Source organism: Rissa tridactyla, chromosome 2 (genome assembly GCF_028500815.1).
Source record: "Rissa tridactyla isolate bRisTri1 chromosome 2, bRisTri1.patW.cur.20221130, whole genome shotgun sequence".
Classification (NCBI taxonomy): domain Eukaryota; kingdom Metazoa; phylum Chordata; class Aves; order Charadriiformes; family Laridae; genus Rissa; species Rissa tridactyla.
Window position 1 is genome coordinate 66,455,174 of NC_071467.1, and position 27,316 is coordinate 66,482,489.

The following is a 27,316-nucleotide window of genomic DNA, read 5'->3' on the forward strand; positions in this document are numbered from 1 at the left end:
GAGTGAAAATGTTCTTAAAACCATGGCGGGAACCTCTGGCTCTCTTCTAGAAGCAGCAGCTTAGCTTTTCCCTCCCGATGAGCCCTTACTCCCCCCTCCCGACCCGCTCCAGTCAGGGCAGCTTCTCCTCCTCTTCCCTCCTCCTTCCTCCGCCCCGGCCGCTTCCCGCCCCGCACCGAGAGTTACGGAGGGAAACAAACATGAGGAAAATGTCCCCGGGGGGGATGCGTCTGTCGGGAGGGGGCTGGGCCGCGTCCCGCCGAGGGGCATCACTGCGCGCCGGCTCCCGCCTAGCGTCCCGGGACGCCGCTGGCCGCCCTCCGCGCCTCGGCCGACACATGGTGAGTGGCCGCCGGGCGAAAGGGAGCGAGGGAGGGAAAGGGGCGGCGGGAGCAGCGGGGCGCGGAGGGAGGGAGGGGGCGGCAGTTGCCCCGGCGCCGGCCTGGCAGGGCGGGCAGCGGGGGCGGCTGCCGAGCCCCCACCGACGGCCGCCCCCGCTCCTTTCGCTTTCGCTTCCCGCGGCGGGGAGGAACGCCGGGCCGGGGCCTGCCGGGTGCCCTGGGCAGGGTTGCTGCGGACGTGGCCGGCCGGTAGGAGCCCGCGGCGGAGAGCGGAGCGCCGGGTCCCCGTCCTTCGCCCCCCGGACCCCTCTTGCCCTCCTGTTCCTGCCCCTCAGCGAGGGCCGCCGCCCGCTCGCCTCGGCCTTGCGGGCCGCAGGCCGGGCCCTGCTGCCGCCGGCAGGCCCATGGCCCTGGGCCGCCCCGCTCCCTGAGCCCGGGTGCTGGCTGGCACCGCGGGGGGGTCGTCCTGCTGCTCCCCCTCCCTCCCCCCCGGCCCCCCTCGGGTGAGGGCAGTTTCCTTCCCCACCGGCGGGTCGGTGGTTGGGGGTGGCCCAGGCGGGCGGGTGTCCCCGGGAGCGGCGGGGTCCGGAGGTCCCTGGCTGGGGCGGGGAGGGTGTCGGTGGGGTGGGGGGGAGCTGAACGGAAGCAGAGCTTGGATTCGGAGGGAAAAAAGGGGAGGGGGGGGAAGAGTAAAAGCACAGTGCGACTGAAGGTTTGGTTCCGCGTTCCTCAAGCTTTGAAAAACATAATTCAGGAAAAGGAAGTCGTGCAGCCCACTTGTAGCCTCGATACAGGATGTAGAAACCTTTTTTTATTCTTTCCTTATGCTTCTGCGCTCTACGTGCACCCCTCGCCCGTAGGGGCGAGCCACAGGAGGGGTCGGCCCCCCCCCCAACCCCTGGCTTTGCTGGGGTGAGACCAGGGGCATGGTTCAGTAACCCAGAAAAATCCGTATTTAGGGCTCTGATTGCAGGCCGAACTGTGCTGCGGCCACGTATTATTGCAGGTGTCGGGCCACTAAAAAGTTGCTCCACCGGTCCAGCTTTGTTCAAAAAATGTTGGCGTATGAGTCATGAGGTATTTTCTGCCCTTCTGCAGCTGGCTTAAACGTGTAAAACCAGTACAAAATGCCTGTCACCTGCTCTGGTTTCTCAAAACGCAGTCACGCGCCCTTGGCCTTGTCTGGATCAGGTTTGTCTTGCCAGGGGATCCACAAGTGCATGGATCTGCTAGGAACCACAGCCTGTTATGTACAGCTCCTCATTCTGCTTGTTCCGTGGGAGATTCCCTCACACGTAGCTCTTCATCCCACTAAGTAGTTTCGTGTCACTTTGTGGACACACCGGGGCTGGTAACAAGGCCTTATTTCAGCCTAACAAAGCTATTTTCCATTGGTTCCTGCTGCAGCCAAAGGAGAAAGATGTAATTCAGACCCAAAGTCCAGTTTGGCTGTAGCCTGCCACAGGAGCGTGTTCCTCACTAACTACAGACCTCAGCCCAGCGAGCATTAGTCAATACTCTTTGTCACTGTAATTTTGGGGCTAGTACTATTCTTAAGAAGTGTTTCAGGTCACCTTAGTGAGAAAGCTGTTGTAAGTCTCTGTATTCTAGCATCTGTATTCTAATTTATTTTATTTATGTTGAGAAAAGGAAAAAGCTTTTTTGTGCTTACAGCCCTTAAAAACAAGGCATCTATGCTGGAAGTACTTTCTCTAGTGGCAGTGGTTTTCTAAAGTGGTGTAAGTGAATTAAAATCAAATAGGAGTGTTACGTTGCGTTTCCCTGGGCAAGCAGAACTCTTCAGGTTTGTCCAGCATTTTTCTTACCATAGTTGAATGGAGAACACTAGGTAGTTTAACAGAAGTTCATGAGCATTACATTTGAGGTATATGAACAGCATTTACTGAAATTTATAATACAAGTTACAAGTATGTTACCATACATAGGAAGAATTTTACTTCTGATTGACCGCAACTGTATGACTGTGTGCTTTCTATGCACTGCCACAAAATAAGTGGAAATTTTGTGTTAGTGTCAGAATAACATTCACACTTTCAACGTTTGGAATTGGATGCCTTACGATTCTTCTACGCCTTACAAGCATTTGATTTAAACAGTGAAATAAGATAGTGTATGCTGGTTGGACCTTTAAAAGCTGAAAGAGAAATTGATCTGTTTTTGAAAACTTTTGTTTGCTTTACATACCCATTTATTTGGTAAAGCAAAGATCAAACCAGTGGAACTCCTCAGGTTCTTTTGCTCTGTTGTTTACAAACAAGAGCATGTGACTAATCCTTCATGGAAGATACACTTAAATAGTTTCAAGGACATGGGGTGAACAAACTGGATAAGGAATTTTTCCCTGTCTTGGGTGGTAAGAATCATAGATGATTTTCATATTAAGTGCAGATATCAAGGTAATGGTCTACTTTTATGCTAATTTTACTTCAACATTACAGTTCCAGTTTGGGGCCAGTCTCCAGAAAATGTAAATATTAAGAAGGGAGATATATATAATTTTTGTCACCATTTAATACTTTGATAATGCTGCTACAGTACGCTTTGGATGTATCTACTTTTTTATTAACGCAGTTGACTGAAAATTATTCTGCATCTGCGCCTTGATCACTTCTGGATAAGTGTTATTTCTGTCACTGAAGTATAATTGAATTTTGGTGCCTGAATTTTGAATGTTAAATTGAAAGTATTTTACTTAGAATATAACCCCTTACAGGCTTGTAGCATCAGCATTTGAAAAGACGAGGTTCTGTAATTTCTTTGTTTATCAAAATATCTTGCACAGTGAATATAATAAAGGACAGTTAATTACAAATGGTTTTATCTAACTTTTTTAATTACTGATTTAATGATATGGTATTCTCATGGGCTTTTTTGCTCAAACTTCAATTTATTTTAGAGAATCAGAGCCGAGCGTTCCAGTCTCAGAGAAGTCAAGATTTTGTTGTGCTTGGAACATGGTAAATGCCTGTAGGAGGGATGCCCAAGCCCCTGTTCAAGTGGCAGTCCTCTACAGGAACGGTCAGAAAGGGAAGGTGATCTGTCACGCAGCCACGTGGTGTCTGAGTGGCACCCTCTGAGAGAGGGCTCAGAACTTCTGCAGGTTCATGTGCATGCTGACCAGATCCAAGGACAGAGGCAAAATCATCTTCTTAAAAAGCTGAAGTTGAGAGCAGTGTTTTTAACTTGCCTGGGGAGAGTGGCTGATGGGCTGGACAGGGGGGGCTGCTACTTAGAGGGGTCTTGACAGGATGGAGAAATGGGCTGACAGGAACCTCATACATTCCAGCAAAGGCAACAAGGAAGCCCTGCATTTGGGATGGAGCAGCCTGATGAGTAGAACAGGCTGTGGGAAGGCTTGATGGAGAGCAGCCTTGCAGAAAAGGACCTGTGTGTTGTGGTGGATCACGTGCTGAATATGCGTCTGAGCATGCTGTTGCAGCAAAGGACAACCGTGCGTTGTGGGCTGTATTAGTAAGTGTGGCTGAGGGACAGCAGGCCGAGGGGCTGACTGTTTCCCTCTGTTTGGCACCTATGAGACTAGCAAGGTGGTTAGGGGCTGGAGCACATGATACTCCAGCAGAAACAGAGAGGTGGATTTGTTCAGCCTTAAGAGAAGATGAAGGAAGGAAGGGGGAGATCTCGCTGTTGTGGGTGGGAAGGTATAGAGCGAGGCTCCTCTTGGAGGTACGTGACAATGAGATCAGAAGCAGTAGACACAAGCTTGTTTAGCTACAAGGAAGTTCGTGTTGGTTTTGGTTTTGTTTGTTTGTGGTCAAACACTGAAGGAGGAGTCTAGTGAGTGGGTGGAGCATGTCTGTGGAGGTGTTAGAACTTGACTGGACAAGGGCCTGTGCAACCACATCTAATACAGCTTGTGCTGGATGGCCTATGAAAATCCCTCCCAACCTAAACTGCCCTGTTATTCTGTGATTACTCCAAAAAAAGGCATTATAGCTTTGGAAATTAATTGTTAAAGTTATGCTTGGGAAAACACAAACCCAATAAAGTATGCAAGAAACTTTAGATTTTCTTGAAACTGCATCTGGAACAAACATATAGTCATCGCAAAAACTTGTAATGATAACTTTATTTACCATATTATATGAACATTAAAAAAAGTAAGACCTTGCATATTTTCTTATTGGCAATTTATGGTTTAGAACTTTTGTTACAAAAGCTGCTATACTGTTCGAGGGAACTTAAGCAGGAGATCTGATGAGAATGTAAGGAGTTTTTATATTTCTTTTCTTAGTTTTTCACACTGTGCAGTGAGTTTTAGGCAGCAGTGTCTTAAAGAGATGTGTAGACACTGTTGTGAAAGCTAGTCTACTGTCTGGGAATTTTTAAGGAGAAGAAAATGACTATCCAGAGCCTTGTATGCAGCCAAATCTTTGAATTTAAAACTGTTGCTTATTCAGATCACCTACTCAAGGCTTGTGGTTCTATTAACTCTGCATTCACAGTGGTGCAGTTTATAAGTCATCTAAGCTGTCAGTATTGACTCTTATCAATTCCTAGATGTCATGGAAGGTTAAAGACAAAATTATGATGGGTTTGGCTTAGTGTCTGCTGTATTTGTTCTATGACAGAATGGGCTGTGGGTTTCCGTGAGTTCTCGTTATGTGATAAATTTCAAGAATTTGTGTCATGGGTTCTTCAGGATGATTCAGTATTAAAGAAAAGTATGACATGACTACTAAATATCTTTAAGGAACCAATTTTTAATTAATTCTAGCTCATAAACTTGCGGATTAGTGTATAAGCTGTCAAGAAATTAAATGTGTTTTTGAAGAGGAAGTACTGCAGTTTGGAGTATGATGCTTTTCATCTTTTGCTCATTGCAAAAAAAATATTAAAATCTGTTCTAGCCTCAAAATGGAGTTCAACTGTGGGATACGAATGGCTCTTTCAAAAGTGTTAGGGACTGGAGTGACCAAGTTATAAGAACCAGTGTATTTTTTATCATCTTGCATTTAAACTACTGTTTTTAGAATGGTAGAAAGAGTAAATCAACACAAAAGGATTAAGTTCTTTTTACATCCTGAAAAATGCGAGGCCACCCACTACATGTTTATTTGAAGATTTGGACAACGAATTATTAATATGAAATGCCTTGGGTTAGAAGGGGATTTGTAAGACTGCTTGATAAGTAGGTCTTTATAATTTGAAGTGGGGATGATTTAGCAATGACTGCAAAGTCAGTTGGTGAAATAATTTCCTTCTGAGGTTCTGAAAAAGGAAGATGCGTATCGATGAAACCTTAAAGATTGACTTTCCCTAATGTGGCCTACTCTCAGTAAATACTCAGTTTTCCGCAGTTTTCAGTTTTTTTGTTGGGTGGGACAGATAAAGAAGGAGAGTCTTCTGTTAGCATTCTGCTCTTCAGAAAAACACAACATTGTTTTATTTGCAGCTGTGTTGTAAAAGGTGGGTAATCTAGGACTGTTTTCCTCTAGAAACCCAGCTTCCCTTTGCCAGACGCACTTTTGGCTTTCTCGCTGGCCTGATGGAAGATGCGTACCACTTGCCTCCTTTGAAGGTGAGGGAGATTTGTGCATATTTTCCCTGCAGCCTACAAGTGAGGGCTGTGAGGGAACTTTGTGTGGTTCAGTCGAAGACCCAGTGCCATCAACTGGTGTCTGCCGTCACATTCTCTCTGCCTGCAGGGATCACAGGTCTCAGAAAAACCTCAACACTCTCCCTCCACGCTTTCACACTGTAGTTAGATGTGAGAAAAATAATGTCTAATTTCACTGTTAACAATATGCTTGGCTGTGTGAAAAACAGGAAAATTTTTTAACCTGTTACATTCTGCTGTGCCTCATCTGTACCAGGAGGATTATGCTGGTTTAATTATTTTGAATTTAGTTACTGGAAGAGGAAAATCAGGGAAAGCCTTCTGGTGCAGTTGCTGTTGTAGTGCAGGTTCTTTCATGTAACCAGGTCAGAATGTGTCTTTTTACTGACACTTGCAACAAAACTTTCTCATATGTGTCTGCAATTCAACTTTGGCTTCTTGGTGTTGTTAAAAAAGGAGTACACAGAAATAAGATCTAATTTAAATAACCTCTGTTTATACAGTATTAAAACTACAAAATTATCTAACCGTAATTTTTTCTTGCCCCTTGTGTGCATTCAGCATAATGGAGGTCCTTTACATTACTCATATGCTCTGTAGATAAATGCTATTCTATACAGTTTTACATATCTTTAATTTAGAGTAGGGAACTTCAAAGTTAGGTTTTATGCATGTGCAGGGAACAGAATTCAGGCTGCTTATGTATCTGCTGGTCCTGCAAATATTTCAGTAACTTTTTTAAACCCCTTGTTAGGTGATGCCTTCGTCATTTTCAGTAGGGGACAAATGCAATTTGGAGTGCAAATCTTCATTCAGGAGCTCTTAATCTTTCTAGGAAATGGACTTACTAATTTATTTTTTTTTGGTGTTTTTTCAGGACATGTTTTACAATTTTTAAGATGATTCAGAATGTAAATTGGCAAAACTTGAACTCTGATCAAGGAAAGCATCTAATTGGAAGTTTTTTTGAAAGGCTTCCATCTATCATTATGCTGCAAAGCATGTTTGCATCTGTCTTAATTATTTAGCTATTTTTTTTATTAGTGGTAAGTTTTATCTATGAAAAATGATTCCCAGGGCCTGCAAATAAATGGAAATAATACATTTAAATGCAAAGAGAGTATCCAGATTTTAAGTAGTTAATACTGCTCCAATGTGGTTTCGGAATAGATGTGATTATTGGAAAGACTGATTTACCTTATTTTGCTTTCTTTTAAAAAGTGATTCTAACTTACTGCATTTTTACAAGCCTGTAATTCTTTGGTTTTCAGGGGTTTCGACTTTGGTGAAGGTACACTGGGCAAGTATTGACTTGAAAGCTGCTTTTAGGATGTCTGAAGATGATGAAAAAGTCAAGCTCCGTCGAATTGAACCTGCCATTCAGAAATTCGTTAAAGTGGCAATTCCAACAGATTTGGAGAGGTTAAGAAAACACCAAATAAATATTGAGAAGGTTAGTGTTCACTTTTTACTAACACAGTTTTTTTGCAGTATAGAAGCAGTCACGCTGGAAGATTATGTAGAGATTTCAATGGGAAGTTGATTCTTAAATGTTTTAATTAAAATTTGGCTACAAATGAAACTTCTGTATTGTCTGGTCATTCAGTGTGTACAAAGGCCTTTACTAATGGGAACTAGTCAATCAGCACTATTGTTTTGTGTTAAAAAGTTGTTGTAAGGAAAGTAGCCTAATAGTCTTACTTCATTTTTAAGTCACAGTGGTTTGCTGCCAACTATTCTGAATAACTTACTGTTTATACCTATCTTTTTCTATATATATTTTTAAAATGAGGTGAGAGAAATAGAGAGATTGAATTATTTAAGTAAATAGAAAAAGAATTGCATCAAAATTGCAGCATGTTTATGTACTACTTGTTGATGTTAGCTCACACTTGACAGTGAAACTGAATATGTTTCCAGGAAGTATTAGAGTAAAGTTAAATTCTGCCCTGCACTCTGTCAGTGCCTGTACTGGTAAAATAAACATGCCCAGCACAGTTGTCTGGCATGAAATGGTCTATGTCCGTATTATTAAACTCCCATATTCTGCAAAACAGGATGGCTGCATCCACGCTGCTAGTTGGGAGTAGCCTCTGTTCTGTGGTTGTAACTCCTTAACTGTTCTCAGGAATTCTTTCTGCAAGAGCACTGTTTGGCATGGTCAAAACCATACCGGGGACAGTTCTAAAAATTTAACAGTACAGATGACCAGATTTCAGACTTGAAACATTCTCAGTCTCTGGTTATTATTGTAGCTATAGCTTGTGGAAATGGAAAAATTGGTTTGTTGAGGAAGATGGTAAGGGATTTACTAAAACAGGTGACACCATTAAAAAAAGGAAGAGAGTAAATGACTCGGGAAATGTGCTTATAGTCATAGTACCAACACTGCGATGGAATTTATAAAATGACTGCTGAAAGACCTACAGAAAAATTAGTGACGGGGGGTGTCTGTAGTTCTGTGAAATTCTGTACACGTTTCTGAAAAATCATACATCGTATTAATTTCACCAGGCTTGTTCACAATATATAAAATCAAGTGTATATGTAAATCTGGGTGGTTTAGGACAACTATCTATATTCTTCTAACACCTTGGGAAGGAATGAATAAATGGAAAGAAAAGATGTGAATGTGATTTTGATTTCCTGAAAGGTATGGTCTGAAGGGTGTGTATAATGTTATTCTTGAAACTGTTTTGTATTTTGTTGCTGTCACTTGTTCACAACTTTACTATAACTTTACTGTAACTTTACCAAGTGAGTAACCTTTTGGATGAAATTTTCCAGGTGAAATTGCCAGGTTTGTGCCTTGAGTAGTTTGGTGATGGGGGAGGAGGGAAAGTAAATCCATGTATTCGTTTCTGAGAGCATAGTCAGGAAATAATGTGTCGTTCAAGTGATAGTAATTTATTTTAGTAGGAAATGTTTCGTTTAAGTGATAGTGATTGATAGCTGAGTGATAATAATTTCTTTTCAAAGCAATGACGTCTGTTAGAACAGTAACTTGAGATTTTTTGTGCAGTGGTCTTTGTTCAGACATTTTATTGTGCTTCTAAAAATCTGCCTTACTTCAGCCAAGAGGTATGATTCTGAAAAAGAAGTGGTTTGCAGGAACTCAGTAGATACTGGTTAAACTCCACCAGCTGAAGGTTGCTAAAGATTTACCCAACGCTGGGCACACTCCTGTGGTTAGAAATTACCAGAGCTCATTCTTGGAGTTGCTGATTTGATTGGTCCTGAATCTGAGAATGAGAACAGGGAGATGATTTTTCTTGTGTTCCCACAGTCTCACCTGCTTACTTTTCTTTACTTGTGTGTAAGAGGAAACTCTTCCTGGCTCATGTAAATAACGGATAAAGAATTGAGTGGGGGGAGCTTGTGAAGAAGTACCTCAGGTGGAAGGTGAAAGGGCAGAAATGGTGGCTGACCATGGGATGAGAGAAAAACTGGGATAGAGCAAGGCCTGGGGCTGCCGAACTAATGATGGGGGATAATGGTTTGACTCTTTCCTGTTAAGGGTGTAGTAAGGACACAATAAGGATATGAACCACAATATTCACAAACTGAAAAGTGTATTAGTATAATATTTGCCTGAAGCAATAACTTCTGAATGTGATGAGCTATATTTTCAGTCACAGCATGTTGTTTACTCTTTGTTATTCCATATTTGTATAATTCATTACATTACCTAGATGCCAGCTGATTCAGCATTTTTTTTTTGCCTTGGAATTGGTCGGTTTGCAGCAGCCCCATACTGTAGTGGCCAGGAGCAGCTTTGTCTTCTCCAGCTTCTCCCATAACGAATGGTTAATTCAGTTACTTTTCATTGTAGCCAGAGTACAGAAGAGTCAGTATTAGCTTGCTCTTGGGTGAGATGATGGTGGAGCAAGGAGCCTCGACTGTTAATTGCCCTGGAGAAGTGTACAGCCTCCAGGGATCAGTGCTTACATCTCTCGGTGTGCATGGGCTGTACCTAGCAGTGGTCGTAGAGCTAGCTGAGGGCAACTAGTGAAGAATAACATGGAATAGGACAGGATTCAGAGGTGTCTAGAGAGCATTGTAATAATAGCTTTTCCATGCAAGCTGTTTCATTCCAACAGAGACAGTCTTGGTAGCTAGGTAATTCCCTTCTTTCTCTAACCAGAAGTTGCACAACTGCACATGGAAGCAACAGGCATTTGTCATAATCCACCAAGAGGGATTTCTTGGTTGCAGAGAGGTAGTTTTTGGTCCACAGTTGTCTTAAGTTAAAATTATGTTAAAAAATACGTCTTCAGGGCAGCACTGCAGTTAACACCAACAGCATCAATGAGTGTGGAGCAGTGAGGTGTACTATCCTTCAGAGTCTTGAGGAAGGCATCCAGGAATGAAGGGATGCAGTTAATAAATACCTGCAAAAGGGTGGCATAAAAGCTACAGCCTTGCCTGAGAGGAGCAAACGGGTGGTCACTGGAAAAAGGTTGTCTGCCTATGGGAAAGGGGAGCCGACCTGCCAGTACAGAATGGGAAGTGGTTAGCGAGGGCGCATTAGTGTTACACAAATGGTTTTGTTGCACTTTGAAGGTAAAGATATGCTTTAGATGTGTGTAAGGTAGTCATTAGAGAGAGAGGATGGAGGAGATGGGCATAACTGTTAAGCTGCTTGATTTTTTTTATTATTTTTTTTAAGAGTATTACTTTGTACAGCTACATAGATTCTTTGCTAAGTCTTGTCCATGCATGTAGAACCCCCGTCATTTAGGATATATAAAAACCCTATCAAGAAGCTTCAAAAGGCATTGGGTGCTGCAATGAGAAACAGAAACATGATCCATTATTACTTACTGTGTAGTACTTTACCAGTGTGAGAGATGATCTTGTGAATTGCTGCATTTTGCAGAACCTGGTCAGTGAGGAGAGGCAGTTACTGTTTGACCCAGCTGAAAATCTTACGCGTATTTAGACAAAGAATAATTATGCTGTATCTAGCCGGATAGTGTTACCATGGTGTCAGGGAAGGGATGAAATAATGTTCCACTTAATTCAGTTATATGTTGGTCAACTGAAGTCTTCATTGGCCAGCAGCTCATTTGCATCGACCATTCCTGTTTTGCAAACAGAAGGGGAGATCATTGCAAGAATAGTTTTCTACGTCTAGAAGAAAATGCATAAAATATTAGCACTCGGGATAAAATGAATCTTCGGGTTAGTTCTGATCTAACATTCTGTTCAAAGCATTGTCAGAGAATCTCATGCTTAGCCAGAGTTTAATTATAGGCAATACAGACTGCAGTGTTTCTGTAATGGCATTCAGTGACCACGTTGAAATACCGAGATGCTTTATTGAGTAGTTGGTTTTTATATTTTGAATGCAAAAATCTGATGCAATCTAAAAGTATCTAGTTTGGACATTTCGTGGGATTTTCAGGTTGTTGATGGTATCAGTGCGAATGATCTGTTCAGTCAACATAATAAAATTTGCATATCAGAAAAAAATCCTTAAATAATTGTAAACATAGTTCTTAAAGTGTTAACTGCACTTCCTCTAGAACAACGCTTTTAGGAAAGCAAGAAGTGGTAGCAATGTTTAGTATAGATTTGTATTTCTGATTTCAGAATACTGTTAAAAACTTCTGCGTCCCTAGACAGTATAAATCCTGCCAGATTTGATATTTGATTTAGTAATTAATAGAATTATTAGAAACAAGTGACTGTGGATAAAACCTTTAAATAAACAATGGGTAATTATACCAGAAAGTATTCATCAGTACTGAAGACTTCAGAACGTCTGTGTATTGACAAAAAAGTATGACAGAAATGTTTATGAGAAGTAATAAATCTGAGTATAAAAATAGTCCCTAAATGCCAGATTCTTTAAAAGATCCACACTCTCAGTGTAATGTTCTTAAAATTTGCAAATTTCTCTCTTTTTTTCTTTTTTCTTTTTTTTTTAAATACTTTTCTGGTTGTAAGAACTGTAAATATTCCAAAGTTTACTCTATTAATAGATTTAAGAGAAAGTGAGAATAAAAATATGGCAACTCAGAATTTTAAATCTGTCACTAGTTTTAGATTATCAGAACACTAGCAATAGTTTGGTTGAAATGCTTCCATGATAGTTTGCATTTTATACCTTTAACATGCATTTTAGCCACAATAAATGTGTTACAGTACTTTCATGAGCTGTCAGCATCAGCAGCTTAAATGGTTTTCTCTAAAATACTTTTTGTAAAATTAACTTCCAGCCATGTAAACCAAACATCCCTAGAGGTAAAAGGATAATTTTGTAGAATCTGGTCCTGTTTATTTTACAGGCTACTTTTAAGCAAAAATCACTAATTATGTCAAATTGCTTAGAGCAGCAACATTATTTACTTATGATGAAGCCAATATCTCTAACCTCGTTTCATGAATATTGATTTAAACCTTAGGTTCCAGAGATAGTCCAAACAATTAATCTACTAAATCACTGTTTGAAGAAACTATAAAATCAATATATAATGAAATTTGACCTTGAGTACACCTTTTCAGAGGAAGTGGCTACCATAAATCCATCGTCATGGCTTCTCAACTATTTGAGAGTCCAATTTTCCATATGACAGTTTCTGAAGACTTAGAAATTACATCTTAAGAAATCAGTACTCTGTACTTGTGGTTTGTTTTTTTTTTTCTTGCCATGTTCTCCCCAAAGAGTTCTTGTTTTCTAAAGCACATTCCATGGATTGGATGGCCTTTCACTCCAAAACAGGGAATGCAATGTATGTTTATCAAAAAGAGTTATTATTTTCTGTTAGACTCTGTTAGATGAAAGTACTTGTTATGGTACTAAAGGAAGGTGCAGATTTTGGCACGTTGCCCTAAACTTTGTTGGTGATAGGCAACAATTTTTAAAAAACAAAGTGCTGTAAGACATGGCATCATTTTTTCTGTTGCTCTCAGTTTTGATTTCATTTGTTGTGTCTGTGCCAAAGTTAAAGGGTGTTGCGTGAATCACTTTTTACGTTTGGCCTTATGTTGTGGCCCATAAAGGTGACACAAAATGAGGAATTAAGGTATCAGAGTCTTACTGCAGTTTTCATCAGTGTGTATAGATTTGTGTAAGACATGTATTGTAGAACTTACAGGAATGTCGGTGAGCACTACCTACTACAAAATTAATGCTGAGGATATTATGAAAAGCTTTGAGTTCTCTCCATGTCCACTGGGTACTTTCAAGGAGAAATGGAAGGGATCCAAAGCATAAGCATGAAGGCTTCTTTCCGAAGAGTGCTCTCAAAAGAGAATAGGACAAAGAGGAAGAGATTGATTGTCTAAGAGTAACCTTATGCTTTGTATTTCCAATGTGAAATACAAACTATTTGGCTATAGCACAATTATGATTAAATATCACAGAATCATGGAACCATAGAGTGTTTTGGATTAGAAGGGACTTTTGAAGATCATCTAGTCCAAGCCCCCTGCCATGGGTAGAGACATCTTTCACTAGATCAGGTTGCTGAAAGCCCCATCCACCTGACCTTGAACACTTCCAATGATGGTGCATCCACAGCTTCTCTGGGCAACCTGTTCCAGTGTCTCACCACCCTCATTGTAAAAAATGTCTTTCTTATATCCAATCTAAACGTACCTTCTTTCAGTTCAAAAGTGTTGCCCCTTGTCCTGTTCACTACAGGCCCTAGTAAAAAGTCTCTGTCTTTCTTCTAAGCCCTCTTTATATATTGAAAGACAGCAGTAAGGTCCCCCGGAGCCTTCTGTTCTCCAGGCTGAAGAACCCCAACTCTCTCAGCCTGTCCTCATAGGAGAGGTATTCCACCCCTCTGACGGTTTTTGTGGCTCTCCTCTGGACCTGCTCCAAAAGGTTAGGATTCTCTAAGTGTTTTTACTTCATGGACCCTCTTAGTTTTGCTTTTATTTATTAATGATAAATAACGTCAATACCATCTCTTCTCAAGGTTTGCTATCCTTGAGTCTCCCAGGGTGAACATTGCCCAGCAGTACGGCCTACTTTGTGTTGGATGAAAAAGAGAAGTCAACAAGGAAGAATTCTCTGACCACATGAATGTCATTGCTCTGGGTGGATTATGTCGTTGGATTCTTTGAAGTCATCACTAGCATAATAGGAATTTTGAAGCAAAGTAATAAAACTTCTAAATATATAAAGCAGATAAATGTGCTGAGCATTTCCAGTAGAAATTATAAAGAACAATAAAGGTTTCCTGAGGAATTCTTGTTGTTGTTCTTAACTGGAAAACAGGATTTTTTTTATTGTTCGGTATGTGGACAAGGTATTACAGTCATTTGAAACTGAAAAGGTAATTTTTCCGCAAGCCCCTTCTGTTTGACCCTCAGAAATTCCTGTTTCAGTACTCTTTCAGGGATAACTGAGCTAGAAGATCTACTGTTGATACATATTTTTTTGTCCGTTTTATTTTAAAGAACAATGGCAGTAATTTTAATGGCATAATAATTTATGCAGAAGTTGCAAGTTTCGTAGAAAAATCACTTTAATCTGACTTAATTGAACACTAAACCTGTTCTCTTCCATAGCACTAAAAAATCGTAACATGAAAGAACTTTTTTTTTCTGAAAATAAGAAGTAACTTCAGATTTCTTGTTGTATTTTAAGAAGCTGAGTAACTTGTGACCTTTATTGCTGTGGCCTCTGAAATCATGAAAAGAATTAAGGAAAGGTGTAGGCTGTAGATAGAGTTTTTTATTGGTAACAAAGCGTATTAAGAAATTAAGGAATTAAACTTTAGATAAAAATACCTCAGAAATCACGGTAAATATTTTCTCTTGTTATTTAAACAATTAAAAAGAATGTCCTAATATTGTCTAGTATTGTAAATGCATTTTTTGGTGGTTTCAGCCCATGTTCCAGGAATCACAGCTGCTGCTTCTATTATTTTACTGTTCTTTTTCATGATGATGTCTCTATGTTATTTATGTCAACTGGTAGTAGCAGGGATTGATTTATTTTAATGGCGAAAAGGTTTATATGTGATGATATGCAGTTCTTCATCAAAACTTGCTCTCTGCTAATGGAATAATTACTCCGGTCTCTGTCTGGTGGAAAATACTGTATGGATAGTTTCCCATTAAAGTTAGTGGAGCCTCATGCAGGTGCCAGATCTGCCCTGATGGTTCTTGTAACTGTGTTTGTAACCATTTAGAAATGGTAAATGTAGGTAGTAGTGTTGTGTAATGGATGCAGTTCTCTTTTGTAAATAATATCAGATGCCTTGTTCTATATGACCAGTACAGCTTATTCCCCATTCCATTCCTTTTTCCTCCTTCTGCCCTCCGTTTTACTGACCACCGAGTTAGTATGCCACAGCAGTATCGGGAAGCTGCAGTATCTCTCTGTTGTTAAAAACTAATGCTGAAACCCTGGTTATCTGCAGTTCAGTAAAATACATTGTACGAAATTATTCACAAAATATATTGCTATTTACCTCTCTAATTTTGCAGTGAAAATGCTTATGACTCAGCTTTTTTACTATCCATTTTTGAAAATTAAAGTGATTATTTACTGAAGGTTTCTTTTTTCTGCATAGCTGTTTGGTAAAAATAGCAATTATATGGAGTATTTTTCCTTTATTTTAGTATCAAAGATGCAGACTCTGGGACAGATTGCACGAAGAGCACATTAACGCAGGACGAACTGTTCAGGTAAGGGTATTAAAATGACTGTGATATTAATGCAATTAAATTACGTGCATGGTACTGGTTACCTCTGGGATGGATCTTCACAGAGACGTATATTTGACAGATAGGTTTGTCAAATACATGGTATTGCTTTGCTTTGTTTAAAAGGTATGGATTTCCTAATTGTGTCCTATGAGGCAAATACAGTCAGAAATGTTTCAGGATTCTTGAACAAACAAAAGTTTGAAGACTCTAGTCTTTTGCAAACTATCCTCTTACATTAATAAATTAGAAGACAGGAATTGCAATAAGGGATGCTGTTAATTAAAATTAATAGTATGGTTTCAGACCAACCACAGAACATCTCGACTACTAGTTTGGTGTGCAAATCTCTTGTTAGATGCATAATATCATCAAAGGAAGAAATACCAGACACATTTGTCAGCATGGCATCATCTCTGTGACTTTGAGCATAGTCACCTGTAACTCAGCACACAGGGAGTCCCACATTTGTTTCTAAAAAAAATGCACGTCTTGATGAAAATGATGCAGAAGCTAATGCCAAACATCAGCCTTCACACGGCTAAATAGCACACAGTGAAAGAACGTGATAAGTATAGAAAAACACAAAGACCAGATCTGAACTGCAAAGTTTGCTGATGCAGATATAGCAGCTAGTGGTTCTAACATGCTGTATTGGCAAAACTCTGGGGACAGGCGTATCTTTGCCAGCAGGAGAGGCATCTTGCGTTGGTTTCATAGGTGTTGTTCAGAGAAGGGGCATGACTTTGTTACTAGAGCAAACCTTTTGTGACCTATGCTGCATCTAGACAAGCATGCTTTGCCAGCAAGGGGTAGGACAGTCCTAAACCACTGTATTTTATCATTCTAATACTGTAAATTCCCGTGTTTGTTGCAATGTCTTACTGACTGCTGTGGGAAATTAGACCAGACTAAAAATGAAAAAAAAACTCAGAAAGAAGAACTTAATCCTGATTGATCGAACAACAGTATTAGACAGCAGGCAGAGCTGGAGTTATGCGTGTTTTTAGAGGAACGGAAGGTATTAATGAGCTTTACTGATCTAGATTATAAGAAGTTATATATGAAATCCACTTGATTTTTCTGTTGTTTGGAGGTTTGAATGTTTATTTTGATTTTTCACCAAGCATTTTTGAAATTTGAATATAGAATAAGTTTATTCTTAGTATCGAAAGAGTCTTCCAAAGGTGGAAGTCCTGCTAAAACAATGGCATTCTAACAGGTGTGATGTAATAAACATGTTTGCTTTTTTCTGTGCTCTAATCTGTTTTCATATCTGAGGGGTAGGAAAGACTTCTGTTGCAACTCTTAATTATCAGTATCATTTGTTTAGCAAGACAAAGATCTATCAATAATTAGAGAAAAAGTAATCACATTGAAGATTATGTTTTTAAATACATTAAGTGCTTTAGTAGTAAAACCTCATATTTGTCTCTAGGAACGATTATGTTTGTCTTGAACCTAAAGCCTGCTATTTTCACTTCCAGCCAAAATAGATTTTCTTATATTTCATTTAATGATTTTTGCTTTTAGATCGGGATGCAAGTTATGCATTAAAGTGGTTCACATTCTGATACTCGGAGAGCAGAACAAGTATCCGGGTCCATGCAAGAAGAGTGAACTAGCTCTTTGTTTTAATTAAATAGTTAGGAGTCTGGAGTACTTGATAATAAATTATATGACATGTAGAATGTGTTTGCTGTAAGCTGTTTAAATGTTTACCAATGGACTTGTGATCTGTTTGTTTGCGAAGAAATCAGATTAATTATTGTGATACCAAATGTTCTCTGCAGCACACACTTTGCTCTCAAAATTAGATGTTGTAAAAATACATTAGGAATCCCTAAGTCAATATTGACCCAAGGCATCCGCCACAGGTTTTAGACAAATATATGCACAGCCACTCTACATTTAATCCATGTGCACATAATTAGCCATTTTTCTGAATTTTCTGTTTACCCAGAATAATTACTTTTGTTGTACTTTTGATGATGGTCAAAATTATAATAGAAGTATAGATGAGCATAAATGTATACCTCTTCTTTCTGGTGACTGGATGCCACATTAAAAACTTCTAAAAAGGAAAGTGAAGAAACCAGGGAAATCTTTGTACAGGGCATGATGACACCCTTTCAAAAATACCGAGAAAATAGTTCTTGTATGTTTTCATGAATGTACTCTTGTAGATTTTCATTTTTAGGGGCGGTCCATGGACTTCTTCAAATGTTAGGCCTGAATAAATATGAAGTTTTGCTAGGCTTTGTCCACATAGATGCTGACTGTGCCATACAATTAGTTAATTATTGCAAGATTTAAGTTAATGTCAATGAAATGGCAATATTTTGTTGTGACACTTAAGGGCTGCCTTGATCATAGTCATGGTGTGAGGTAGAAAAATGCTGCGGTTACTAGAGAGGATATAAGGCATTGAACAAAAAAAAGAAAAATACTGTTAATGAATGACCCAGCTTTAGTCTATGTTCAGCCCACAAAAGGAGACTCTGTTCCGCGAGACATACCTAGGCAGATGTAGTCTCTCCACTGTGTTGCTCCAACCGGGAAAGTTACTTGAAAAATGGTTTTGGTTGTTGTGTTTGTTTTTTTTTTTTTTCACTTTTATGATTTTCATTTCAACTGAAAATAGTTTACAAATAAAAGATGGTTTTCAGTCATCTCTCTTGCATAAATCTAAAGCTTAGCTGTATGGCTCCTGTCTTCTGTACCAGCTTTATAATTGTGCAGTCTTCAAATTAAGTATCTTTCTGGAATACTACGCAAATATACTGGGAGAGCATGACAAGTGGGGTAGATGAGCATCTTTATTGCCGCAGGAAATTGTTTGTAGTATCAATGAAGGGTCATATAAAATCGGCTCCCTGTTGCAGCCTGTGGCCATCTGTAGGGTAAACGTATCCTTAAACTCAGAGTTTCTTTGACCTATGCCAAGAAATTTGTAACATATATCCTTTATTACATTGCTTTGAGCAAAGTAAGAAAATAAATGAAGGCAACATTACATTTGTACAGCTAAGCTACTGCAATAATTTCATAAAAATCGTATTTAGGTCTGAGAGGGTTTAAGGTGGTGGGTTTGTTTGGAGGCGCCATTTACTTAATTTAAAACAACAACATGCAGAAGGGAGGGAGAGTTGACAGTGATTAACACACAGAAGACAGGAGATAAAGAAAACAAGGGACTGATTTGTTGGACGTGACAGATCCTGTGTCATCCATGTACTATTTCAGGATAAAGAGTTTGAACTATTGGAAGATGTCTATGACATTACATTTAATGGTAATGCAACCAAGAAGAAGGAAAAGAGAATGATGGTGGCAGAGATTGAGTGTGATAATGGCATGACCACCATGATTCGGTTAGCTGATAGCGTTAGGGACAGTATAGGCTGCTGGAGACAGAGTAAGAGAAGTGCTGGAGTTTCTGAGCTCTGCGGTGACATCAGTTTTGCCAGGGACACACGGCTGAAGCAGTTACTTAGACTGCAATTTTCAGGTAGCTGTTGCTGGGGGCCTTAGACAGAACTTCAGATTTTTCCATAAGTGGCAGAGATATCACATATTACAGGGAAATGATCCTACAGCTCAAATCCTTTCTGCCTTGTCAAAGGTATTGGTCATAGAATAGTTTGGGTTGGAAGGGACCTTTAAAGGTCACCTAGTCCAGCCCCCCTGCAATGAGCAGGGGCATCTTGAACTAGATTAGGTTGCTCAGAGCCCCGTCCAACCTCTCAACCCTTTGACATTTGTCAAAGATGTATCTACGGAGACCTGTTGTTTATCCTGGTGCCCGGAGCGGGGTGGGTGGGGGGCCTCATGTTGGGTCAGCACTGAAGCACTGAGCTGTCCTCACATTCTTTGTTCCTACCTCTTTCCTTGTGGTATTACATGTCCTTAATCAACAGTATGCTGCGGCAGCATTGCCCAAGCTCTCTGCCATGGCACGGTACCGTAGGTCCCTGTGTGCATTTGCTGCAGTTGAATAGGAATTCCATTATTCCCTTCTTTTTTGTCATCTTTTACTTTTTCTCAGTTGTAATGAAATTGATTGCACGCAAGAGACAGGTGTTGCTGGTATCACGTTGGTGGTGGTGTTCACGAGTGTTACGTAGAGTGGGAAGAGATGATGGTGTTTTAAGGTGGCCTACAGTAAGCCTATGGAAACATGGCGGCTATTTTTCATCAAGTTACATTACTTTGAAAATTCAGCAGTCACCATTATTGAAGAAAAATTACATCTCTGAAAAACAAATACTGAAAAAAAATGAAGAATTTTTACTCTTTTGTATGAATAAGGTTTATTGGTTTGCTGAAAATTGCTGTTAAAACTTGTGAATTTCTTAGGAAGTCTATAATTTTTCTCATATGTGCAAGACAGCTGTAGAGGAAGTGCCGTTCATAAACTGCTTAGGAGGAGCAGGATATGGGAAGATACTTTGTGATTTTAAAGATAATTCCAAAAACTGACTACTTACAATAATTCCTTCTCTTAGTTATTTAAAACTGTGTGCTGAGTAATAAGGTAAATTTAATGGACAGATGCATACAGTCATTTTCAGCAACAGTGATTTTTAAAACAAACAAACAAACAAATCCCAAAAAGTTTAAATGAAGCCCTCCTTTGGCTCATTTGTCTTCTTTTATATTTTACTTTCTGATATAAGTTTATAACTTATTCTTTATTTCTTATTGAATGTGTTTGTAAAGATTTTGAAAATAATGGAAAATTAGTGCAACTTCATTATGCATGACCTTCTTTCCATTTGGAATGTGTTGACAGAGTCAATAGAATTTATTTTTTTCTCATAGTACTTGTGAAAACCATTCCACTTCTCATTTACTTTTCTGAAAAAAATCCGTTATAGTTATTCACCTAATATAGTGAATCCACCATCTCCCAGATCTACCTCCAAATTTGTGGACACTTTAGGAAAATTGGGCTCAGATTTTGTGTTCCTATCTCAGTTCTGCATCTATTCAAGAAGAACAGTGAACCTTACCCCAATAAAGTTCTTTGAGACCTAGGGATGAAAGCGCTATATAATAGCTATGTAACATTAGCTTCACTATCTAGCAAAAATATGAGAACAGCATAAAGCTGGGAGAGACTATGGGATTCTGGTGGAGAGAACAGAATTAGAATTCGTAATAATATTGACAAAAGACCTGAAAACCCAGTGTGTTTTTGGATGAGGGCAAGGACGATTGTTGGCTGTATCGATCCAGCATGGGGAAGCTGTTCGGGTAGCGCTTCTGCAGAAGAGGACTTGAGGGACACAGAGTAAAAGTGAACCAGTTGTGTGGTAGTAATACTAAAAAGCGAAATAACGTAGTGGGATGTATAAATGGGAGAGTCTCTCATGCAGTCTCTTTGGTCAGCCGTGGTAGGATCCCAGGTAGAATAGTTAGTCCAGTTTGGGCACCACACTTTTAAGGAAGGGATGGGCTGTTCAGGGAGAGTGATGAAAATGGACAGAAATTGGGGAAATGAGACTTACTTGGAAAGACTGACAAATTAGTTATTTTACCCAAAGAACACCTAACAATGGGGTACTGCCTGTTTGCAAACGTGGAAAAGATGGTTGCAGAGGGGGCAGGGCTTGCTGCTTTGAACGGAGAGGATTGAGAAGTACCTGGTTTGAACAGAGGCAAGAGGGGTTTCTGTTAGGCGTGAGTAAAATGCTGTGGCAATTAGGATAATGAATTCTTGTAGTGTAATATCAAGGAGGTTGTAGCTCTTCATAAAGAAGTCCTTTTAAGACTAGATTAGATAAACAACTGTCAGAAATAAAATAGGGACAGCAGACCATGCTTTGAAGGGATGACTTCCCAAGGTTTTCGCCAGCTTTATTTTCCTGTGTTTTTTGTGAGAAGGCCATTTGAAACAAAGGCTGTTATTTGGTTTTGGAAGCTGACAAACCAAAATTGCAAATATTATAAAGAAAAATTCTGTGTCTTTTGGGCTGAATTCGGTGAGTTCGAAACTCAGAAGTTCCCATAAATGCAAACAGGATTTTGTATGAGCTTCCTTGCTGAGTAAGCTTGGTTTTAAAAGTGGAAACAGTTGGGAAGAGGGTGATATACTTTTATGCTCTACCCAGAAATTAAACTCTGTCCCATTAAAATGATTATGAAAAGAAGTCACAGTAATTTGCATATCCATAACATTTATCATGTTACACCCTGGTGAGCTCCTAAGACATGTCTTTTTGCGGTGGGGCTTAGCTTTCGTGCTAGGCTGAATCTTTTTAGCGTCTGTTTTAATTGACAATAAATGGAACAGGAGTCCTCTCCAAAACTACAAAGGAAGAAGTACGAAAATTAAATTTCACCAAATAGGCAAATATCATCATTCATTTCCTCCGTCGTCTTTCTCACAAATATTTCTCTTTGATCAGCGAGGTAATAATGAACAGTGGAAGTGAGGATCTAATTTAGCCGTTCCTTGGGGTGGGCGGTTCGTTTCTCTTGAAGCTGCTGTTCAGGATTTTTGAAGACTCCAGCAGTGAGTTGGTGGTTGTGTTGGTCACTGCCCAGTGACGGTGTTCATTATACCCGTGTATTGGCTGTACTGGTAATTTGTTTTAATTCAATTTCAACTGGGAAATTTTCCTCTTCTTTTTTTTCTTTTGTTTTTTTAATGAAGCTGCTTTGGAAGCGTTATTAGCTCATCCCACACTCACTATTGTCACTGTTTCACAACATGTTTGTTTGGCGTATCATTTTTTGTCTCCATTATGGCCAAAGACAGGATAATAATAATTTTGTTTCGTGAAACAAAACAGCAGGATCGACTTCACACAACAGCAGGATCGACTTCACACAGTCCCCTGCATATAATTCTCACAAAACAGCTAATTCAGTGTTGTGCCTAGATAGTCCTGTTTTGCCTTCTAAATGAAATGCCAAGATTTTATAAACCCAGAATTTTGGCACATGGTAGACTATGACAGTGATGCCATTCTCCCTTTTTCAGTACTTACGGGCAGACCACGGGAGGAAGATAACAGTGAGAGCAAGGCAGATTAAGATGAGAAATGTATGAGGAAAATTATTGTGGTACCATGTTTCTAATTCAACTCAGTATCAATTACAAAGTTATTTTTTGTATCTCCCTTTTTTTAAGTGTTAATCAGTGTTTTTACCTGGGGTTAGCCTTAAATCATGCAGCCTGAATTGTCAAGTAGTACTCTTAATTTAAGCATACAATAGAATATACCCTTAGTAATTTGACAAATGATTTTTACAAATCAATAGTTCTTTCCTTGGTTGCCTAACATGGCTCGTGCAGTGTTGCTTCAGTTTGCTGTTGAATTAATTTCCTTCTTCTCTAGTTATATTTCTACTATTTCTTTCAAACACGTTAAAAAAATAAAAAATTCTACTGGTGTATATAAATAAAATAAGTTCCATCTAGTTCCTGCTTTTCCAGGTAAGCAATATTACCTTTCTAAGGTGTTACCTCTACCTGGTTTCTATTACTGAAGAAAACCTTTCTTTTTCTAACCACTCACTGGTGTTAATCCGTTCTCTTGTTCTGCTGTGAGAATAATATTCACAACAATTGGCAAATAGTATGAAAAATAACATAGTTTATTATATCATCTTATAATGTAAGGCAATGAATATTATTTTTATTACAGCCTTATTTTTTTTATAATTCGATAAGAACTCTGTCCTAAAACAATCAGTGGTATAACTTGAACTTTAAATTCCTTCTTTTCATTTGTAGAAAAAGAAAAGTTGTGTGCATTTTTAGATTTTAAAAGCCTAGGCAATTAAAAAAAAAAACTCTATTTTTGCTGTAGGTAGAAATTTATCTCACAGGAGATGCCTGCACACAGACTCTTCTTGCTAGTTGTGAATAGTTTGTGTCTTCTCAAAACTCTTGTAACTAAAGAAATATTTCTGTATTTTATTATATTTTATATTCCAATCAAACAAATATATTTGTCCTTCTTCTGAAAAAAAGAATATAAATATTGGGAAAAAAAAAAAAAGTAATCCTTTGTCCTGAAGTTGTCTTTACAAAATGAAAATGATAGTTTTGGGGTAGATGAGGGTAGCGAATGATAGTATCCTGAAGTGCTATAATCACCGCAGTCACTTATTATAAAAAAAAAAAAAAACACAACCAAAAAACCCCCAAAATTTTGAGAAGCAATCACTTATTTTATTTGGATATTATTTTAACTTGTTGCAACTTCTGTAAATATTTTGGCAAAGGCCTAAATTGATCACAGACACTGAAATAACTTCAGTAATTACATCGTGAATTAATTAGTTAAATACTTTAATTGAAACCCAAAATAAAACAAACTGACTTCTTTACTTGGAGAAGTGGATGAAGTATAAAATTGACAGCAGGAACATCAAAATATTGATGGGGATGGCTTCAAAAATATTTCTCTCTTGTTTTGCGGTTGGCTGATACTACAGATAAATTAGTTCAGCAGAGAAGATAATAGGTACCATCCCTTCCTTGACCTTTGGTTCTTACTGTCCTGGGGCAGGTGGCTTAGTTTCCGCTATGGAAAGTTGGCCACGTCCAAAAAGACTCTGCAATATGTGCCGGTGACGCCTCCCTGCACTGTTTAGGGACTGCTGTGTTGGGAGGTGCCGCCCCTGTTTGTTTATTTTTTTAATAGATAGAGAAGTGAGCGAACTCACAAGCCCAAGCAAATATTGAAAATGCAACAGATTTAGCAAGCTGGGTGTGATGTGGTGGCAGCTCCGAGTAAGAAGTGCTTGGAAGTGCCTTCTTCAATGGACAGCTTGGAGCTCTGGTTGAGGTGGATAAATCACTGTCTCTCTCAGCATCACTGTCGGCTACAGGACTGTCACCTGCCTTAGGAAGAGTAGGAGGTGGGTCCTGTACTTAGAAGGGATCATCTCCAGGTTGAGCTACCTTAAGTGAGGACAAGGCCCTTCTCTGCAGAAGGCTGTATTTTTTTATGGGTTGCCTCTTCTGCAGGAGCAGTACAAAAAGACCAGGGAATAGCACTGGGTCATGAAATAATGGGGTCTGGGAGATGCAGGAAGGATTCGCCCCGTTATGGGGGGCACGGGCTTTTACAACAATTGCGGGCATCTTTAGCAGGTGAACCAGCTGCAGTCAAACAATGCAGTCCGGGAATGAAAACGGATGTAGAGGAGAGGTGACCTGGAACACTGGGAATTGCTTGAAAGTTGGGACTTGTGAGGGTTTGTGTTTTTTTGACATAGTTTATTAAAACTTAGAAATGGCACTTACGATTATTTAAAGATAATCAAGATGATTGTTAATTCCCAAACACAAAAGCTCTTTCTAGTGAGCTACAAAATAACTTTTATAAACTGTTACAGCAACTCCGAGCCAATATGAGAGAGATGGAGAAACTCTGTTTGCGAGTCCGGCAGGAAGACATCCCAGTTCTGCAGAGAATGATAAATCCAGTTAAAGAGGAAGCTTCATTTGCCATAAAAGACTTCCTGCAGCTCCATTCTCAATCTGCAGAAGAACTTAAAAAGCAACTGGAAGCACAGGATGATGCCTCTTTGACCAGATCTGCAACTGTAGGAGGAGGTAAGTAGAATTTCATTTCCATATCTCTGATATGTATATTGTTGTATCCAGTCCGTGTTTTCTGACCAGAGTAACAAGTAAACAAATGAGATTTCAATTGAAGAATAATTATTAATCAAGAAGTGCATTTTCTTTGCCTTCACCACACTTTTCTTATGACCCATGACTGTGTTTTGGTAAATGGAGAATGCTCTAATAATGTATCTTAAGAAATAAGATAGTTGTGGCCTTCCATGAAAAAGATCCCATCGCCTTGAATCTTAAAATAGAAGACTGTTCACACGAAGAACACTTACATTCTTTTTTCACAGTGGCTTGACTTTTTTCCCCTGCCCCTGTAAATCATTTGGTTGTGTGCGAGTGATCATTTAGGCCATTTTCATTGAATTAGTGCTTGCAACATCAAGAAGCAAACAATTTTTATATGACAGACAGTATAATATGCCACTGCCCGAAATACCTGGAAAAGAGGAGCAAGTTTCTGTTTAAAGGAGAACATCTCTTCCTTGTAGCATTTTATCTCGGTAACCGACAAGAAAGCAGAAAACAGTATAAATCCATCTAAATAAGACTTTGAAAACACACTTTAACATGCTACAAGTCAGATATGTTTGCTGGTTTTCCCTCCTTTCTCTACAAAATGTCTTTCATTCCTTGTTCTACCATTCTGTCTTCAGGGGAAGCCCTTATTATGCCCCACTACCAGCTCGTGTTCTCTGCTAATGATCTGTGAGACAGTTAGTTACATCAGGATTAAATGCTTCCACATAATAGTAATTAGTTTGATTGCTGCGGTAGCAGTATTGTTTAAAATTGTTTGGAAATTTCATGTGTCTTTAAAATTGAAAGAGTATTCTCAGTCAATGGCATTGTAAAAGAACTTGCTATCAAATGTGATTTCGTAACCCTTCTTGTTGCTATATAGAGAACTACAAGAACTCTTTCAAGTGTGATTAACAAGCGAGTGAGTCTAATGGTCAAACAGGGAGAAAACAAAAGTACATTTGGAAGATGGGGCTTGTTTTTGAGAATGTCATGTGCAGTAGTATCAGAAAGCCTTGTAAATGTCAAGATATATCAAATATAGAACCGTAGAATGGTTTGGGTTGGAAAGGACCTTTGAAGACCACCTAGTCCCACCCCCCTGCCCTGGGCAGGGACACCTCCCACTAGACCAGGCTGCTCAAAGCCCCATCCAGCCTGGCCTTGAACACTTCCAGGGATAGAGCATCCACAGCTTCTCTGGGCAACCTGTGCCAGTGCCTCACCACCCTTATCATAAAAAATGTCTACCTTCTTACCAGGTCAATAAAAAAGGCTGAATTGGCTTCTGACATGACTCTTGACTTTTTCAACATCTTCAGCATCTTTCCTAATATCTTTGTCGGTTTCAAAGTCTGGCTATTTGCCGCATTCGCATTTCCCTCCAAAAAAAAGAAGATAGTAACTGAATCTGTTCTCTTGCAGTCCTCTGGGACCCCTTACTCAAGTACTCAGAAATTTGCTTGATCTTACAGAGGCGGTTTCCTAAATGCTCAAGAGTGAATTTCATCAGACCCTGAGGATTTGAATAGATCTAGCTCATCTAAATATTTTTAACCTGTTCTATTTATGTTTTAGCCTATCCTTTTTTTTTTCTTTCTTGTTTAAAGAAATTGCATCAATTACTTGATTACAGCTAGCTGTTTGTATAAAGTCTGAGTTCGTCTTTCTCTGGGTTATCTATTCTTTTCTTTCTTTACCTGGCAACGCACTTACACTTCCTTTGTCTTCCTCTAACTTGAAAAACATTCTTAGAAACTTTCTTGCTACCATTTCTGTCCCTTGGTAGTTGCAATTTATTTGTGTCCTAGTCTCTATGACATTAACTTTCTGTGCTTATATTATTCCTTGCACTCATCTTAATAGCGTGACAAATTCTTGATATCCAGGGCATTGAAGAGCTGTTGCCGAATCCGTACAGATTTTCCTCTGCAGCAGGACAATTTGTTGTCATCTTCAGTGTAGCCTATTTTATTAGCGTCTGCCAGCTCTTCTGCAGTCCTTTATCCTTTAGGAACTTTTCCCCCATAGTTTCTATTAATCAGTTTGCCAAATGTATTAATATCTCTTCTGGGGGGAGCTCAT

General features: G+C 39.4%; 1 protein-coding gene across 5 annotated transcripts in view; it reads left to right on the plus strand.

Annotated features, from left to right (window-relative positions):
* The first annotated feature begins 185 nt into the window (after positions 1-185).
* The window catches only part of STX17 (syntaxin 17), a 36,322-nt gene continuing 9,191 nt past the window's right edge, over positions 186-27,316 (plus strand). Inside the window, exons 1-5 of one of the 5 annotated variants that reach the window (XM_054190260.1) lie at positions 193-341; positions 5,819-5,901; positions 7,212-7,393; positions 15,526-15,591; positions 24,970-25,189. In XM_054190260.1, coding sequence (XP_054046235.1) covers positions 7,271-7,393; positions 15,526-15,591; positions 24,970-25,189 — 409 coding nt within the window. In that variant the 5' untranslated portion in view covers positions 193-341; positions 5,819-5,901; positions 7,212-7,270. Of the gene's footprint in view, positions 342-436; positions 591-630; positions 845-5,818; positions 5,902-7,211; positions 7,394-15,525; positions 15,592-24,969; positions 25,190-27,316 lie in introns of those variants that run through there. The other 4 variants (XM_054190258.1, XM_054190261.1, XM_054190259.1 and 1 more) reach the window with 4 other exon arrangements.